The sequence below is a fragment of the Rhinoderma darwinii genome, chromosome 5 (genome assembly GCF_050947455.1).
Source record: "Rhinoderma darwinii isolate aRhiDar2 chromosome 5, aRhiDar2.hap1, whole genome shotgun sequence".
Taxonomy (NCBI): domain Eukaryota; kingdom Metazoa; phylum Chordata; class Amphibia; order Anura; family Rhinodermatidae; genus Rhinoderma; species Rhinoderma darwinii.
In genome coordinates this window covers 280,383,053-280,403,640 of record NC_134691.1, presented here as the reverse complement: position 1 = coordinate 280,403,640, position 20,588 = coordinate 280,383,053, and the positions used below count along the sequence as shown (strand labels likewise).

Below are 20,588 nucleotides of genomic sequence, written 5' to 3'. Positions count from 1 at the left end.
AATATAAATATAACAAATAATACCAACAGCAAATGAAGTGTAGATGAACGGAGCAGGTGACAGTTACAAGTTGGAGTCCTCACAACTTGAAAAGTCAATCCATATAATTATATACTTCACCACCCAGACGTTCTCTGGATATGAGATACAGCCGCGTCTGTATTCACACGGGGAGGTTGAACACTGTTTGCCTCTTCGGAGTAAATGCAGCAGGTGGAAACACTAGGTGTGAGCAACATCCACAAGGTGTGGTGAGGCCAGTAGTCCTCCCTCCAACCACGAACAGCAGACGGATTTACCCTATTTCAGGCCAATAAAGTGTGTTAGTATAATATTGAAATAAAGAAGTGATTTATTATACTCACAACAAGTATAATAAAAATGTGGAGTAATACAATATCATAGCACGCTAAGCAGCAGCCTGACCCTGGGTTTCGGCCTGTTCCGGCTTCTTCCGGGACATCATGACCCGAGTTTCGCCTTTTCCGGCTTCTTCCGGTGCAAACAGACTTTCAGCCTTCCCGTATCATATCCAAAGAACGTCTGAGCTGTGAAGTATATATTTATATGGATCGAATGCTCGTTCAGCAGACAGCTGTTTCTTCCAAGCCCCCCACCCTCCCCTTGGCCAAGCGTGCATGTGTTTTCAACAGGAGGTAGAATAAGACGCTGCCAGACACCTCTGGCAGCGGCTTATCTTTTATGAAGACAAAGCATTGGGAATACTAAAATCCAACATGCCCGATCGTTCTCTCCCCCGGCATCGACCATCAGGGGAAAGTCAGAACACCCCCATACACATTTGATGGTTGGTTGGTCCAACTGAAATCGGCGGGTACGGCTGACATTAATATGATGTGTATGGGCACCCTTTACTGTCGCCTACCAAGCAATTCTCTTTTGTCTTTCCATGTACTATTCTTACCTCACAAAACATAGGTAATTTTTTGGCAAAATCCACCACTCTTGTAATTGCTGGGGTGATTATTTTTGTAAACTGGCTGAAGGCTTCTAAGTCCACTTTTCCACCCTCTGGAGCATTAACTATAGGAGCCTGCCCAATATCTTCTGGCTGGTGTAAAACAAAACATAATACAGACATCACATAACACAGTAAGAATATATCAACTTGTTAAAACAGCTGTACAAAAATCCCTTCTCTTACAATGTGATAAGGAAAAGAACGAGGAGCGTGTTTAATTTCTTCAGTTCAGTAGCACACAGTCTCAAAGAAGTTCACATTAGAGAAAGAACGTGTGGTCAACAAGCCTTGTGCTATCTCCTCTCTGTCACAACTATCACCACACAGGCTTAGTGAACCATCAGTGCCTGTCAGTTGGACATTTTACTTACCAGAAATTTTCTTTTCTGTTTCCAGTGACTTCCCTGTGCATTGGTGGCCACATGAGCTTCAGTGACAACCTGTATGAGCTCCCACTCTTCTGTTGTTGGTTCAGGCCTCTGTATCAGTGTTTTTTGCAATTCATCCTTGCGCCTCTTTTCTCGGTTTTCTTCTATGAGCTTTCTTTTTGCCAAACGCTTTGTGTCACTTAAAACCACTTAAAAATAATGAACATGCCTATCAATAAGTATTCTGAATATTTTTGTCAGTTTGACGCTATATGGATCATCTAGCTAGAGATGACTGTCACAAAGGTGAAATGGAACAGAAATGTTTAGTAAATATAAGCTTTAGTTTAAGCTGACTACATGGGTTGCATTAAATGGCATATCACCCTAAAATAAATTTATACTTGGATGCGATCCAGTGGTAACTATTAATTCATTAAAATGACCTTGTACTATGCATTTATACATGATACAATCAGTGCCCTTGTATAAATGCAGGTTTGGGGAGATTATGTTTGCAGAGAATAAAAAAACAACATGGTGGCTTTCATTCATACTACCTCATACTTCAGATTTTGCCTTTGGATAGAGACACTACAAAGCCTCTAAGCAGAGGGGAAAAGAGAGAGACCAACAAATGCTTTTATTTGTTCATCTTGCATGCAAACCTAACCTAATGCAAGTCATTGGGGGGGGGGGATGTATTAAGATTGGCGCTTCATGGCATTTCCAGTCTTAATAGGACGCAAGATTGAGTGAGATGTGACAAATTTATTGAGAGGCAAATGTCTCTTAATAAATGTGTCACATCTTTTGGTATCCATGCGCCTCTGTGAAATCTACACCAACTCCGTCAGCCATGGGTAGCCCCACTACTTCCACTAAGCTTTGCCTACTTTTTAGAAGTCGTGGGAGTGTCGGAAATAGTTCAAAAGTTGCAATTTTCAAAAATTAAATATTCAAAAGTTGATCAATTTCCTCCATTGGCTTTAACATCTCAATAGCTGAACATAGACATAAGATTTTTGTTGGAATAGCTTGATAATTTCAACTGGCCCTGCTAACGTGCATGGGACTTGGCAGAATTGAGGGATACGATAAAACCAAACAAGGTAGGCATTAAAGGGGCTGTTTTGGACAGCCCTTTTTTTGTAAAAAAATAAATATAAATTTCCTCTGACAAAAAACTGATCATGAAGGTGAAGCACCCGAAACATCACCACCGGGGAAATTAAGCATTATGTGGCTCACAATGAAATAAATGGGCCGTGAGTGTAATGTAGGACCCTCCAGTGTGAGAGCTGCTCTTTGAAGTGGCATTGCTATGGCTGATAAATGGGGTCTCGGAATGACAACCCATTTAGGGGTATATATCATTCTTTAGAGAACAGGTGTTTAGACTGGAATACTTTTGGAGAATGTATCATAAATCAATACATCCACAAAAAAAAGGACATCAATACATCATTTATATTGTGTCCGCCTCTGAGATTGTATGATATGTGGAATGTTTAGAGCAGCTAAATAAGTTCCTTTAGGATTGAAGTCATTCTTCTATATCATGACCGAAAACAGACTCACTCTGAAAAACCTGTTAATAATATGAGCAAAACCACATTCTACTTATGTTCCACGATACAACTGGAAAACTATGCTGTTCTGTCTCTGTTTGGGTGTACTCACAGATAAAGTGTAGATTTAAAAAAAAACAAAAAACGAACTATGCATGTTAAAAAAATCAGATTTACCTGCAGATTGTGCTGGGTTCTAAAAATTAGCTGTAGCAGCGCTGGATGTAGAAGAATTTTTTTTATTTTGCTAGACCACACGTTTTGAGGTCGGGGGTCTCCCTTCATTAGATATTTTTGTTAAGTCCTAGGTATTGTGGATCTGTGTTGTAGGGATCCATAATACAACATCCATAGAAATATATGGGCCCATACTGTACCTACGTATGCCTCCGATTTCTTAATGGTCTATATGAATCTGTAAGTAAAAAATTGTAGCATGTTCGACCTCATGTCGTACCATGCCAAATGCCTATAGCTTTGTAATGTACAACTGTAGGGGCTCCGTGTGAGTGGCCCCTTAACAACGGTGCGCATGGCTTAGCCGTATGCATGAGGTGTCACGTATATACCATGTGAGTATAATTAAAACTTTATTCTACTGCAGAACGACATATGGAGCCAAAAAGTTAAAAGTAGAAGAAGCAAAATTGCATTAATTTGAAACTTAAAATATGACTCTAGTCGGATGGTTCATGAGTTCAGGATTCCAGGAAATTGAGAACAAATGAATACTCTGAGACATTGCCGTTCTTACTGGTAGCTCAGGGTCATGGCTGACAATTCACCAGTTTACAATTTGGTAAAATGCCTTATTTTTTGGTTTACAAAATAAACCCATTCATCAGCATAATCTTACTTTAGATAAAATTCAGCTACTGTCTTTTTAGATTTTTCATTACACAGTACAACGATTGTCTCATTTATTGCTGTTAGTTCCGTGCCACATAAAATTACAGTTAACACAAAAGCAGTACAGACCTATGAGCTAATTTCAAGCTTAAAATGTATTGCATGTGATTCATTTACATGACATATTTCAAGTTGTTATTTTAGAGAATTTATTGGATTGCATTTAGCATGAGTATGTAGGACAAAGTAAGCCACGAACATCTCTTATGAGCCACTTACGATCTGTTGCCATGCCAACGGCGATGCACTTCTTGTATCGACATTCTTGGCACTGGTTCCTCGTTACTTTGTCTATCACACATTTTCCTTCATATTTACATGAATAGCTGGGGTGAAGGTTCTTCTGAATAGTTCTTCTGAAAAAGCCCTATACGTGGCAAAATTCACCATTACAATATATTTAATTTACATTTACCATTACGAAAGCTGTGTATTATAATTCTAACATTGTACATATGACACAAAGAGAAGATAATAGATATAAATATCAAAATACAAATATGTGTTCACATCTGTTAGACCTCATGCACATGGCTGTGCCCGTAATCATGGTCCGCGATAATGGGCACAGCCGGCCGCTGGTGGTCGTGGACAGCCTCCCACATTTTCGGCCCGTGCTCCCATATAAACTATGGGAGCACGGTCTATAAAAAGCAAAAGATAGGACATGCCCTATTTTTATGGAGGCTTTCTACGGCCCGTACACCTTCCCGCAAATATACAAGAAGGTATTCGTGGTCAATAGAAATGAATGGGTCCGTAATTATGGACAAAATCTACGGTCGTGTGCATGGGGCCTTATACTGTATATGTAACAAGCATCAATAATACCTCTATACGTTCATGGTTATCTGCTAACTGCAAATCAAAGCTGAGGCTCTGATCGCACTGAGGTTATGGCTTCCATTTTGAACTATAAACGTATAATTGACTGACATAGGGGTTCATCAAGGTTTCAGTCATTTTGATGGCAAAAAATATGCCTTCATGCTGTGCTGAGCCTAACATTCGCACATTTGTTTTCTTGGAATTCAGACACAAAAGGCAGCAGAAAAAAAACTATTTATTCTGTTTTGTCACACAATTTGCTTAGGTGCACCTTTATCTAAAACATCACAATCACAATCACACAAGATACCAAGACTCCTGTTCTCCTTCCATTTGTAACTACACCATCGTGTGGTGTGCCAGTATGCAGTTTTAATGTGGCATGCTCTGTATTCCTAAACATGGCACCTACTGATTAAGGGAAAACGGCGCACCTACTGAGCTGCAGTACACCAGGTTGTACCGGAGTTACCAGGCTTGGCTCAATGGCATTTTTCTGTGTCGAAAAGTAGTGAAAATCTTTTGTAAAAAAAGTTGTCTACTGTGTAACTTGCAAGTCACACCAATTTTTTCCCCGATATTTTGTGTCAGAAAACAGCTAGGAAGCGTAAAAAAAATAGCGCTTATTCATTGCAATGTAATTGAATTGCTAAATAACTTTTGTTCAGCAGTGACTTTGTAACATTTGTATACACACTTTCCCATCTCAACGCTCGAAAATTGTAACTCCTTCAGAGCTGTCATTGGTCTCTTACTGGCCACCCACACTTTTGCCTTCCTTGAAAAATAAATTTTTTGAGCACAGGTTGCTCGAGGGACATTTACAGTTTTAGCACATTGTTCCAGTTTTTAATTATTGAATTAACTATTTTTCGCGGGATATTTCGTGACTTGCAAATGTTCCTGTATCCATCTCCTGACTGGTACTTTTCAATAAACTTGTCACTGAGTCATAGGAATGTTCCTTTGTCTTCATGGTGGTTGTTTTCAACTATTCTTCTAGAAACTACAATCACTTGAAACACAAGTGATCACTATTTGACTAATTATTTGACTTGTAACAAACTCTTGGGTATTCCAGTATTGCCTTAGCTGCGTAATGGGGGTAATTATTAATTATTAATAATAATAATAAAAAAATATATATATATTTATTTGTGTGTTTAGTGAGTGTATGCGTCTCCACTCACCTTGCAGCCTTCACAGGTGATGCATCTATAATGATAGCCTGTAGCCTTGTCTCCACACACCACACACAGTTCATCTTTATCCAAGTAGCTGGGTATGTACCCTATAGGGAAAACTAAGATTTATTATGATTTAATCTAAACTCCACATTACTAAGTAACACATAACTAGCTTTTAGAGACCATTCATATTGTAACATTGTAACATACAACATCTTCCATATCAGAAGTTAATTTTACCGCGTTTTTTTTGCGAAAGACTGTGAAACTTTTGGAGAGGAAGAAGGTCAGTTGTCATAGTGGACATGGCATGGTCAGTAGGAAATGAAGCAGCACTGTTTTGTCCTGATGTCTTATTTAGAAATGCATAGGAGTCAGTACTATATATGAGATGTATAGTATACAGCCATTATAGAATTAATGGCTCAGGTATGTACAAGGTGACCATGTTTGTTGTAGCACCTTAATCAGTTAATTTTTAAGGCACTATTAAAACAACACAGTGATATTATTTGTGAAGTCAGAGTAAGGCTTCATGCATGCGGCAGTAATACAGCTCAAGTATATGGGGCCCTACTATACCTCTCTATACAGCATACAGAGCAGAGTTTTTTTTCTATTCAATTAAGGCATTCTACATTGGATTCCGTATTATGGAGGTTTTCGCCAATATTGAATACATTGCCGTATGGAGGCACCATATGGCAACGTGCTACGGGGCCCTGTGTGCCTCCCTACAGGCTCCGTGTACACAGCTCTGCTCAAAAATGTTTCATAAAACAAGAGGCCTATGATAACTGAGGCTTGGTACTGTGTACTCTTGTAACCTAGCTATATTATTGAACTTGTTTTACTTCATCTGATTTATTAAAAACAACATTCATTTTTTTTAATTTACGCTTACATGAATATACCAAAAAATTAGATCAAAATTGCTCTTTTAAAAGTACTGAAGAAAAATATCAATTCAGAGGGGTTGCTGCATAAATGTACATCATGATGCACGAACTGTGACGTCTAGAATTAAATTACAAAATCAGCTCTGCTATATTAAATTGTACATATAGTGCGATAGCTACCTAGATGGACAAACAGATAGACAGATATCATAATAAATTTATCAAATACTAAAAATATTTGTAATTGTATTTGGGTTGCAGTTTTACCCATTTTGTACAGCACTATAACACCACAGAATGAGATGGCGCTACATAGACCACTATTATTATTACTTTTAGATAATAATATGTTTCCCTATGTTGATTTATAAAATACAATGAATGAATATTTTAACACTATCTCTAAGATATCTGGATAGATAGATAAATAGATAGATAGATAGATAGATAGATAGATAGATAGATAGATAGATAGATAGATAGATAGATAGATAGATAGATAGAAAGTAGATGTATAAATAGATAGATAGATAGATAGATAGATAGATAGATAGATAGATAGATAGATAGATAGATAGAAGATGGATGGATGGATGGATAGATAGATAGATAGACAGATAGATAGATAGATAGATAGACAGACAGACAGACAGACAGACAGACAGACAGACAGACAGACAGACAGACAGACAGATAGATAGATAGATAGATAGATAGATAGATAGATAGATAGATAGATAGAAAGTAGATGTACAAATAGATAGATAGATAGATAGATAGATAGATAGATAGATAGATAGATAGATAGATAGATAGATTTAGATAGATAGATAGATAGATAGATAGATAGATAGATAGATAGATAGATAGATAGATGATAGATAGATAGATAGATAGATAGATAGATAGATAGATAGATAGATAGATAGATAGATAGATGATAGATAGATAGATAGATAGATGATAGATAGATGGACAGACAGACAGACAGACAGATTGATAGAAAGTAGATGTACAAATAGATAGATAGATAGAGATTAATATATAGAGATATATGAATAGATAAATATACAGTTACATATAAATTCTGCAGATAATGTAACACACTTAGATCATTTCTTAAAAAAGTATTTGCATGTTGCCGGCAATATATTCACAATGGAGGAGTAATTGGGTTTTCACTACTGTAGCTCTAACACATTGTGAAGGGGACACCTGTTCTCTTGTGTTTTAATGAGTTGCTATGGTCTTCGTTAAATCCAAATCAATGTTGATCAATAAGGACAAGCATGTCCTTTCAGCAACCTTCTGTCCTCACCGCTGGATTAATTGCCTCTTGTAGGAAATTCAATAATGTTGATTTCACACTAACTATATATTTGACTAAGAAGACATGACAGGTCCTATCAATACAATAGTGTTCTACATAAACACTCTATCACTTGTTGGATGTAGCCATAAAACTAAATTGAGCTAATATTAACAGGAAAATGTAATTAGATGAATATTTTCACAGGTACACAGATGAAAGATGGTCTATATAATAAGTTTATTATTTATTTATTAACTTAAGATGTAGCAGAGTTGTGTCATTTAGCACAACCCATCATGATATCGCAATGTGTTATCTTTGGTTTTACATAGGACCTCCCAATTCAGTGAGATATCCCAGTGCACAAAATAAACAAGTCATTTACAAATTCTCCTCTACTACACCTGTATACACTAACTTAGTCAAACGAGCGTAATTAAATTTGTCGTATGCCAGTTCTCCCGTTATGCGGTTCCACAGCTCCGTTCCTACACCTACGGGGGCATTATTATGTATTTTCTTAATGACTGACAAGTTGGCAATAGAACAAATATATAGTCCTACGTGAAGATCTGTATTACGGCTGTAATAATCACAGCACGCTGCAAGGATTCAAAAAGATAAAAAAAAGATAAAAGCATAAAGAAATAAAATCATCTTAGAACGTACGAAGAATCAGACTCTGCTGGATACATAATAGCTAAATTACACAGACAGCAACTGTTCAAAATAAATGGTCATATCCACTGAGTGCTGAGCTGGCTACATCGCTAGTTAAATCTAGGAGTCACTAGGCAATGCACGGAGAAGATTTGGTCAGAAAGTTCTAGGATTGCTTTGTCTACACTAGTTACACCTTGAACACACAAGTATGGAATATATAACACTGCTAAGTCATTTAGCATTAATAGATTTGATAGGTGTATTAAGAGAAGGAAACGCTACGATAAGGAAAAGCATGACTGTACCAGGGACACAATTTCAGATAATTACATACAAAGTCGACTGAACAGCTTCAGGTATAACTGTATAGTGGCATGCAGTTCTCTTCATACCAATATATCAGTAATATCATGTTTATGAAATGTAGGGGTTAATTACACAAAACGGCCAGTGCCATTCAATTCCACTTCTACATGGGTGACGGAATTCATCGGGTACAACACACACATATATCGGTCATCAAGCAGTGGGTATCGAGACACTCCGATTTTATTTTGTTTGTGTTCAATAAATTAGATTAATCTAACAAATAGAACAAATATAAGATTGCAAAAAAGAAAAATTCTCTCGAGCAGGGAATAAAAAAACATTTTAATCTCCTAGCAACCTGGAATATGGCTTTTGGCTGATTACAGACGGGCTCTGAAGGACGGATGTATGTTAAAAAAAAAATCGGCAACTTTAAAATCAATCAAGCCCGGCTCCGACACTGGATAAGCACGCAGGTAAGCAAAAACACTCATTAGAAACACGGAAAGACAACACCGTCCCTACCTTTTTTCTGAGAGAACATCGGAGACTGCCCCTGTGAAAAAGTTGCTTTTTCCTCAGAGAAATACTCAGGTTGGTTGTATGAATTCAGGGTCATGTCCATTTCTGAGTACTCGCTTTTAAACATGTTTCCAGGGTAACCAGAGGTATAAGCCTGATTCACCGCCCAGGCCTGATCCATATATATATTATTGTTGTGTAGGACATAAGCCTCACAAGAACTGTAGTTCTCACTTTCATCTATATAAGAGCCATAATCGGTGGTCTGCATGCAGAGGGTGTTCGGCGCACACTGGGGCATTTCGTACATTTCCTGAATGCAGTAGTTCATTTTGATATCCGGGGTGAGCTTCTACTTTACGTATGCATCAAACACACACATGCATGCATACACATGGAATGAGGGGAGAAAATGATGAATATATAGTAGAAACTGAAGTCTGCCTCAAAGCTAAGCACCCTGGTACGATATGGAGCAGCACCTTGTGTGCTAAGATCCTATTTATATCCGGGATGCTACGGAGAAGCCAAACATGTTGGAAAACAGATTTATGACAGTTTAAGGTCCTAATCTATGAGCCACGGCTAAATCCTAGGAAGATGGCTTCACAGACAGGTAACAGAAGGTATTAGAGACACAACACAAGGCGGGCAGACACCAATCCTGACTTGATTTAAGTTTGGGCAATAACTTTGAGCAGTCATATTCAAGACCTGTCAGTGTGACATACACTTGACAACTTAAAAAGCAAAGCCTAAGTGAGTCAGGGGGCTATGTGAAATCCTAAAATCAATAGGCTGAAGTTTTTAACTCTATCCCTTAAGAAACTCAATAGGAAAAACCTAGATGACCCGTACCAGAATCTAAAAGGTAAACATTGTAACAACATAATCCACAATCAGTTCTATTGATTTGGTGTTACAGCATTAATGGAGTGGTAAAGAACAACCTTCTGCATGATGGCAGCTATTGATTGCCATTCATGGACTGTCTTAGTTCTTTTTAACCCATCAAGCACGTGTTTCAAAAAATGTATACAGAAAATCTATTGATGAGGTTACACAAGGCTGAATATTATTATGAACTATAAATGGTTCAACATAGAGGGGCTGTTTTCCCGGTGCTGTGTCTTTGTATACAATGAAACGTCTAATAAATGAGTGGTAATGCAAGTTACTACATCTGTTATCACTTGGTGACATAGTCCCAGTTGCAAAAATCTCTCCACTGTCCTGATAGTTTGCTAAAATGTATCAGCTTCAGGTCGAGGCTGTTTAACTAACAAAGCATTACCTAGACTGGATACCATCGTAGCCAACTTTCAGCTGTTCCCATACACTGACAGCAAGCAGATCTTGAAAATGGTGAGGAATTGAAACACAAATTATATTATAAGGCTGCAAACTTTTCATTCTAGAATATTATTTACATATTAAACTGGAAAAAAACAGGATAGACACAAAATATAAGATAGACACAAAATGGATGTACCTTATCCAAAATCTGATGTGGTTATAATACCCAAGAATGCTACCCAGTTTATCTTACACACATTGATTTTATTTACTATTTCTTATATAGCGCCTATATATTCTGCAGCGCTGCACGGAAATCGTCATCATTAGTCCCTGTCATGGAACTTACAATCCTGTCATGAAACCCAGAAAAACTCAGGAAGAACATGCAAACTCCATGAAGATGCGGTCTTGGTAGTATTCGAATCCAGGACCCCAGTGCTATAAGACGACTGTGATAACCAGTTCTTTACCCAAAGGGGGCATAACACCTTTCTCTATGGTATTCCACTTATGCTGACCATTGCATTGGGGAATTGCTATGTATAGGATGGGGATAGGGCAGTGAATATATACTCAGATAATGGTATCATACATTTTGCATGCTCAATATAAGGTACTGACTCTACTTGCAGGGATCCATCTGGAAGGGAGTCTTTATGGCAATACTCCCTGGGAAAAGTATGCAAATTGCTCTCAACCAAAAGCAAGAAAAATGTAGGTAGCTACCCTGTAAGTCAACCCCTTAGGCTATGTTCCCACACACAGGAAATGCTGAAGATTTTCTGCAATAAAAAAATCTGCAGCAGAATCTCTAGAAAAACGCTGATAAATCTGTCACAGATGTCCGCACCAAATAGTGAGTTTTTCCTGCTCATATTGCTGCAGTTTTACCTGCAGATTTAGTATTAAACATTGGTTATAGCAAAGTATATGTGCAACTCCGGACTTCCAGCGGTTTTGACTGCGTTTCCGCTGTAAAAACCACAACAACATAAATCTGTTGCAGAAATTCTGCTCACCATTGAAGTCTATGCGCCAAACACACAGCATAGACTCCGCACAGAACACATAGCATAAATTGACATGCTGCGGAATTCAAAAACGCACCGCAGAACACTTTCCGCACGACTTTTGTGCAGTTTTTCCCGCAGCATGGGCATGAGAGTAATGCCACAGCGTTTACGCTACGTGAGAACCCAGCCTTATGGAGCCTTGAAACATAACTCGGGTTATCAGCCAATTCAGAGACGCCCATCTGTGGTCAGCACTGCGGCAGTGTAGTTGTTCCTCATCAGAACAGAATAGTGTTCTGGTTGGCTTTGTGAAAATACCATATGTATGGACTCTTGGAAGGTACTGGTTCTCCTTGCAGAGATCCAGCTGGACAGAAGAATCAGTGCCCTAAAGACTTTAAGGCAATGCTCCATGGAAAAAGGTATTCACTAGCTATTGATTCTTATTGTAGAGATCCTACTGGTAGGGAGTCATTAGGGCTGTACTTTTTTCTAGGGAGCACTGCCCTAAAGACTCCTTACTAGTTGGAGCTCCACAAGGAGAATGAGTAGCTTTCGAGAGTTCGTACATATGGTATATCAAACAGCCAACCAGAACTCTACTCTATCCTGACCAGGAGAAACTACTTTAACACTGTACTATCTCCAGGCAGATGTTTCTGGTTTGGCTGGGAGGGCATGATGTCCTGGCGTTTGGTTTGGCATGCAGAGCAGCCCGCTTTAGCTAACAGTAGTGGCGTTACAAATAGGCTGTTATTCTGCAAGATATGCTATGCCTGACGACCAGCACATTATCCCTCCACGTATTACACATAGTACTGACACCCCATGTACTATTCACAGCACTGACCCCTATTCATCACATTTATTTATTATTTATTTTTATTACATTATCACACAGTTCTGACACTCTCATACATACACATATCTTTTTTACCATACATTCACACCCTAGCACTACACTGACACTCATTTATCGCACACCTTTGAGCACTTAGTTCGCCACTCCCCTCAAGACTAGTGGGAGGGGCTATCACTATTTAATGCACACTCCTTCTGCAGCATTTTGTGACCTGTCTGCGTCCTGCTGGGAACAGGTTTTCACCCACCCACCTACCTAGTAAGTATGGCCTTTTTTGTGGTTTAGATGTTTCTGGTTTGGCTGAAAACCTGAGTCATACTTCAGGGCTCTACAAGAGATTGGACATTGACTTAGGTCCTATTCACATGACAGAGAAACTCGGCCTTGTGACAGCTGTGTTTTTTTAATGGCCATCACACGGCTGCATTAAAAACTATATAACCGAAAAACACAGCATGGATCTGAACAGCCCAGCAGAAGTACCTTGCGGCTGTCAGCAAACAAGAAATTAATTAATATGATATGAGCTAGATCCTGGGGAGTATACCCACATAAGCATCCAAAACATAAATATATAACCTACAAAAGAAGATGCCTGAAGACTGGAAGTATATGAAATTAAGAAAATACTTTATTGAAAACAACATGTAGACGTACTAGAATAAAAAACGAATCCATAAACCAACAGGTTAAAAGGACATACAAGCCATGCAGCTTCATGAAGTAAGTAATGTATGAATAAAGATGCATGAAAAGGTGCCTGGTAATGGACACTATCGCTATGACACTAAGGGCGGGTTCACACGTGGCGGAATTTCACTTAAATTCCGCTGCGGACACTCCGCAGCGTTAATCCGCAGCGGTGCCGTTTGTCCATTGACTTACACTTTAATTTAGCAGTGTTCGTTTAGACGAGGCGTAAAATTCCGCTGCGGAGCATAGGCTGCGGAGCGGAATTTGGTGTCCGCAGCATGCTCTGTCTGTTGCGGAGCAGTGGCGGACTCATTGCGGAATTTCTCCATTGACTTCAATGGAGAGTCAAAATTCCGCAATGAAGTCCGCAGATCTTATGTGTGCTGCGGAGCGTATTGTTTTTACTACCATGACATTTCTTCATTCTGGCTGGACCTATGTATTTCTAGGTCTACAGCCAGACTGAGGAAGTCAATGGGGCTCCCGTAATGACGGGAGCGTTGCTAGGAGACGTCTGTAAATAGTCACTGTCCAGGGTGCTGAAAGAGTTAAGCGATCGGCAGTAACTGTTTCTGCACCCGGGACAGTGACTACCGATCTCAATATACATGTATCTGTAAAAAACATATAAGTTCATACTTACCGAGAACTCCCTGCGTCTGTCTCCAGTCCGGCCTCCCAGGATGACGTTTCAGTCTAAGTGACGGCTGCAGCCAATCACAGGCCAAGTACAGGCTGCAGCGGTCACATGGACTGGTGCGTCATCCAGGGAGGTCGGGCTGGATGCCGAAAGAGGGACGCGTCACCAAGACAACGGCCGGTAAGTATGAAATTCTTTTACTTTCCCTAGGGAAAGTGCTGTCCCTTCTCTCTATCCTGCACTGATAGGGAGAAGGGAAGCACTTTTCCCGCAGTCCGCAGCAGCTAGTCCGCATCAATTTTCTGCACATTTTGTGCAGATCCGCAGCAGAATCTGCAACGCAGATTCTGTGCGGCATTGATGCGGACAGTTGCGGAGGAAATCCGCCACGTGTGGTCATGCCCTAACACTATGACAAATGAAATCCTGCCCAACACAGTTGGTATCAACATAGAGTAAAGGAAAACATAATGAAATGATTGTTAAACAGGTATGTGTGAACAAGGCAGAAAGAACACATTGCTAATAAATGAGCGAATTGTGATGGTAGAACGTACCCATAATAAGTCCAGGACTGGATGCACAGCAGTATGTCCACCCCAACGCGCGTTTCGGCGCTAATGCCTTCGTCTGGGGGTAGTGCTGGACAATGTACGTACCACTTTAAAAAGGGGAGACCAGCCAATAGTAACAGAGTATCCAAAATGAGGGGTCCCAAGAATGAAAAATGAAAAATATATACAAAACTCGCTGTTTGAATACAGGTCGCTGCCTCGAGGTGAAGCAAGATGGCCGCGCCGCCGGAAACATGGCTGAAAACCTGAGTCATACTTCAGGGCTCTACAAGAGATTGGACATTGACTTAGGTCCTATTCACATGACAGAGAAACTCGGCCTTGTGACAGCTGTGTTTTTTTAATGGCCATCACACGGCTGCATTAAAAACTGTTTACCCCAACGGGGCTATTTACACGGCCGATTTTTTTTATATAGAACGTGCCCTGTTTGCACTAGCATATATGGACAGTGACATCAGGGGCTACTCCTGGAGAGGCATCCCCGGCAGAGCGACGGCAACACTCTGGTTGGGGATTCCGCTCCTAGAGGGAGCCCTGAGACCGCCACCAGTCGCTAGAACGAAGCAGCTGACGCGCTCGTCTGAGCGCTCAGCCGCTTTGTGTCTGTTCGGATTTTTTCTGAAATAAATGTATCGGTGTACGGACTCAATAGTAAGTCTATGAGCCCGTACTCTGATACGTTTATTTCCGGAAAAAGCCAAACAGACATGAAGCGCTTCAGTAGTTTCGTTCCAGCGATTGGTGGGGGTGTCAGTACTCGGACCCCCACCAATCCGAACTTCTGACATGTCACTATGACATGTCAGAAGTTTGTCAAACGTTTAGCTACACTTTGAACATACCTAAAAAACATGTTTGTGAAGGAGGCCTAATGGGGGTGGTTTGTAATAAATGCTGTGGTCATCTACTTATTTAAAAATTGTAGGCAGTTTGGAACAGTCTCTATGTCTTGTACCTGGATACAATTACCTACTCATATGTGTAGGCTATTTCTTGCTTCTAGTTTCAAATAATTTTAATTCTGAATCTGAATTCAGATCATGTTCACTACACATATTCTTACTTAAAGTACTCTGTCAGCAGTTTTGAGAACTCAAAACTGATGACAAAGCGATATAGGGGAGAGGAAGGATATTGTAAACATACCCAGGGGCGTAGCTAGGGGGGGGGCAGGCGGGGCATTTGCCCCGGGCGCAACCCAGAGGATAGGGAAGGGGGGGGCACCGAAGAGCAGCTAATCGTTGCTGACAAGCGCCCCGTATGTGGGACACCTGCAGCAGCTTAGGAACAGCCAGGACATTACGGCGTTCTGACTGGGGTCTGTGGCGGCCAGGGAGTGGACCAGTCCAGTCACCTGACCTCACGTCAGTGACATGAGGTCAGATAACTCAGGTCAGGGGACAGGTCCACTCCCGTGCTGCAGCCTTCCTGCATCTGCCTGTGCTCTGTGCTCTGCCGAGAAGCAGAGAGGAAGCTCCGCCCACACACAGCCCGTCCTGACCTGTCAGCAAGGAGAGATGGTGAGTGCCTCTGTGTGTCTGTGTGTCTGTGTGTGTGTGTGTGTGTGTGTGTGTGTGTCTCTCTCTGCATGTGTTTGTCTCTTACATCTACTACATTATCTGTACTCAGAGAGTTATCTCTGTGTTATCTGTGGCGTTACATAGGACTGCAGATAACACTACTACATTATCTGTACTGTGTGCTAAGTTACAATCTCAGCTCTGCTACACAGTACAGATAATGTAGTAGATGTTACCTGCAGTCCTATGTAACACCACAGATAACACAGTGATATCTCTCTGAGTACAGATAATGTAGTAGTGTTACCTGCAGTCCTATGTAACACCACAGATAACACAGTGATAACTCTCTAAATACAGATAGTAGTGTTACCTGCAGTCCTATGTAACACCCCAGATAACACAGTGATAACTCTGATTACAGATAATGTAGTAGCTGTTGCCTGCAGTCCTATGTAACACCACAGATAACACATTGTGCTAAATTACAATCTCAGCTCTGCTACAATGTGTTATCTGTGGTGTTACATAGGACTGCAGGTAACACTACTATCTGTACTCAGAGAGTTATTACTGTGTGTTATCTGTGGTGTTACATAGGACTGCAGGTAACACTACTACATTATCTGTACTCAGAGAGATATGACTGTGTTATCTGTGGTATTACATAGGACTGCAGGCAACAGCTACTACATTATCTGTACTCAGAGAGTTATCACTGTGTTATCTGTGGTGTTACATAGGACTGCAGGTAACACTACTATCTGTATTTAGAGAGTTATCACTGTGTTATCTGTGTTGTTACATAGGACTGCAGGTAACATCTACTACATTATCTGTGCTGTGTACATATGTGCCTGTGAGCGTATATATGGGTCTGTTTGTGAATGTGTCTTTGTGCTTGTATATTTGTGCCTTTTATGTATTTGTATATGTTCCTGTCTGTGTATTTATATGCCAGTGTGTGTGTGTGTTTGTGTGTGTGTGTGTGTGTGTGTGTCTGTACGTCTATATATTTACCTGTTTGTATATATTCCAGTTGTGTGTATGTATATTTGCCTGTATGTCTAAATATCTATCTTTATGTATGTACAGTATATATGTTCCAGCGGGTCCATATATGTGGTTCATTTTTGGTTTGTGTAGGGGGCGGCAATAGAGAGTCCCGCACAGGGCGCCATCCAAGCGAAGGCCGGCCCTGGCTGTCACCAACCCTAGTCAGAAGGAACTCCACCGCTGCCTGTGCCGCATGACCTCCTCGGCTTCTCCGGTAAGTCACACCAGGCAGAGCGGAGAGTGGTAGCGGTAGGCTACCGCTCACCGGTCTGTTCACAGTGTGGCGCTAAGTACAAGGGGGGAGGAGTGTGACACTATTTACAAGGGGGGCTGTGTGTGGCCTCTTTAATTTATTTTCTTTTAATTTATTTTTATGTTAATTACATTATAGAACTATATCGCTTGTAAAATGTAGAAATGCTTTTATACTCAAGTTACATTAAAAAAATTGTGAACAAAAAATTACATCTCATTGATTGGTAGGGAAAGAAAACATGGCGAGGGGGAAGGAGATGTCGGGAAATAAGTTGGGGAGGGGGGCGCCAATCTGAATCTTTGCCCCGGGTGCAGAAGAACCTAGCTACGCCTCTGACATACCTTTTGTCTTGGTCATGCAAATTGCATGATCGAGAAACCGTATTTAATTCCCCAGCTGCGCCGGTCACAAGTTCTACTCTCTGCTCTGAGTGCCGGCACTAGTGGCCAATCAGGAGACCGCTTGAGCCGTCAATCAGAACAGAGGGGCGAGGCTAGCAGCGTGCAGTGAGGAGAAGCCAAGAACACTTCCACGTCAAGTGCCCGTCTCATTGGCACTTGTGACCACAGTGTCGGGGGAATTGAACATCGATTTCTCAGTCATGCAATTCATGACCTAGACAAAAGACATGTTTACAATGCCCTCCCCTATATCGCTCTGTCAGCAGTTTTGATGCCTTAAAACTGCTGACAAATTTTCTTTAACCCTTTTAGGACCAAGGGTTATCGATGCCTCAATGACCAGGCCGAAATTTTAAGTTTTGGCATACAATCTTTTACACAGCTATAACTTTTGAACTATTTTGGATAACGTAACCATTTTTTTAGTGTTTTCTTTTTAGCAAAGGCTAAGTTCAGACTACCGTTACTACACTTTTACTGACGGAAGAGAGGATCGATACATTAAACAGAAAGCAATGGTTCTGTTAGAATTACGATTGATTTCTATTGTAATTCTTTTGTTTCAGTTACTTTCCATTTGTCTCTTTTTTTTTTTTTTAAACGGAAACAAAAGTGATTTTCAGACGTTTTTTGAGCAACTCGCGTTTTTTTGCAGCGTTTTCGCAGCGTTTTTTACGGCCGTTTTTGGAGCTGTTTTCATTGGAGTCTATGAGAAAACGGCTCCAAAAATGTCCCAAGAAGTCTCCTGCACTTTTTTTGACGAGGCTGTCATTTTACGAGCCGTCTTTTGACAGCGAGGCGTAAAATGACAGGTCGTCGGCACAGTACATCGTAAAGCCCATTGAAAGTAATGGGCAGATGTTTGCCGACGTATTGGAGCCGTTTTTTCAGACGTAATTCGAGGCGTAAAACGCCTCCATTACGTCTGAAAATAGGTCATGTGAACCCAGCCTCATAGTGGGAAGTGTCACTGCTAGGGCTGTGCTGGGTTCTAGTTAGACCTAGCAGCTGCCCCTGTTTACTAGGATCGTGGCAATCACGTGATCAGTCACGTGACCAGCAGGATCAATAGAGGCACTGCTGCTACCTCTATTCAATATACAACTCTAGAAATACTACACATTCAATTCCAAATCAAAACAATAACAAAATGTATACAGTTTGTGTTAATCCTTTACAGAAAGTAAAGAAAAATTAATATTAGGCTGCTCAAAAAAAATAGCAGTGCCAGCATTTTTCTTTAAAAACTCAAATTTAATGTATAACCTAAGAAAATGTTTCAGATTTCACTTTACTGAACTAATATTTAGTGGCGTAACCATTGTTTCTGAGAACTGCTTGACATCTGTGTTGCATGGAGTCTAACAAATTCTGGCACCTCTGAACAGGTATTCCAGTCCAGGAAGATTGGACGACATTCCACAGTTCTTCTGCATTTTTTGGTTTTACCTCACAAACTGTATTTTTTATGTCATCCCACTAGTTCTCTATGGGATTGAGGTCAGAAGATTGGGCTGGCCGCTCCATTACTTCAATCCCGTTTGTCTGTAACCGACATGTTGTTCGCTTACTGGTGTGTTTTGGGTCATTGGCACGTTGAAACACCAATTTCAAGGACATTTCTTCTTCGGCATAGGGCAACACAATCTCCTCAAGTATTTTGATCTATTCAAACGGATCCACGATCCCTTGTATGCAATAAATAGGCAAACCACCATGGTATGGGAAATATATGCATGAATTCAGTGTTTGGGGGTCGTCTGACATACTATCTGCGGTCACTAGACCCAAAAAGAACAATTTTGCTTTCATCAGTCCACAAAATGTTGCGCCATTTCTCTTTGGGACAGTCAATGTGTTCCTTGGCAAATTTTAACCTATTCAGGACATGTCTTTTTTTCAACAACGAGACTTTGCGGGGAGTTCTTGCTGGCAACTTGGCTTCACTTAATCGTATTCTGATTGTAGGAGTACTCACTGGTAACTTCACACCTTCTCTGATCTTTCTGGAAGTGATCATTGGCTGAGCCTTTGCCATTTTGGCTATTTTTCGATCTATTCGAACATTAGTCCTCCACTTCTTTCTGCGTCTTTCAGGTTTTGGCTGCCACTTCAAGTGCATTTGAGAGTATTTTAGCTGATCAGCCTATAATTTGCTGCACTTCTTTATATGTTTTTCCCTCTCCAATCAACTTTTAATCAAAGTACGTTTTTTCATCAGAACAATGTCTGGAACAACACATTTTCCCCAGTATTTCAAAAGGAAATGCACTATAACCAACATGTGCAACATTTGCCACCCTCCTACCTTAAATAAGGGCCAAAATTGACACCTGTTATTCCACAGAATGAATGACTTCACCAATTGAACTCCTCACTGCTATTATTTTGAACAAGCCCCTTTCAATCAATGATTCAATTCCTCAGAATTAGCATGTCCTAATTGTTGGCTCTGTTTTTTTTTTTTTCTGCTACTCTACTACAATTACATGTAAATTATTTGCTAGGTAGAAATATCACTTCTACCAAAAACATTGATTTATCAGGTTAAGGATGTTGGACTGCTATTTTTTGAACACTGCTGTATATATCAGGTAAACAGTAGTTCCCAAGCTATTTTAACACATAAAGTATGATACAGAACTTACTCTACAGTCAAAAACCTTTACCCTACAGTCATCGCTGGGCACAGAGATCCTGATCACCGTGAAGGATCAATA

The 20,588-nt window shown here is 40.3% G+C and overlaps 1 protein-coding gene across 2 annotated transcripts in view; it reads right to left on the bottom strand.

Annotated features, from left to right (window-relative positions):
• The window catches only part of THRB (thyroid hormone receptor beta), a 311,538-nt gene that overhangs the window by 10,256 nt on the left and 280,694 nt on the right, over positions 1 to 20,588 (bottom strand). For both annotated transcript variants that reach the window (XM_075827198.1, XM_075827199.1), the window contains exons 5-8: positions 5,849 to 5,949; positions 4,050 to 4,197; positions 1,354 to 1,559; positions 926 to 1,072 (exon numbers count right to left, since the gene is read on the bottom strand). In XM_075827198.1, coding sequence (XP_075683313.1) covers positions 926 to 1,072; positions 1,354 to 1,559; positions 4,050 to 4,197; positions 5,849 to 5,949 — 602 coding nt within the window. The remainder of the gene's footprint in view (positions 1 to 925; positions 1,073 to 1,353; positions 1,560 to 4,049; positions 4,198 to 5,848; positions 5,950 to 20,588) is intronic.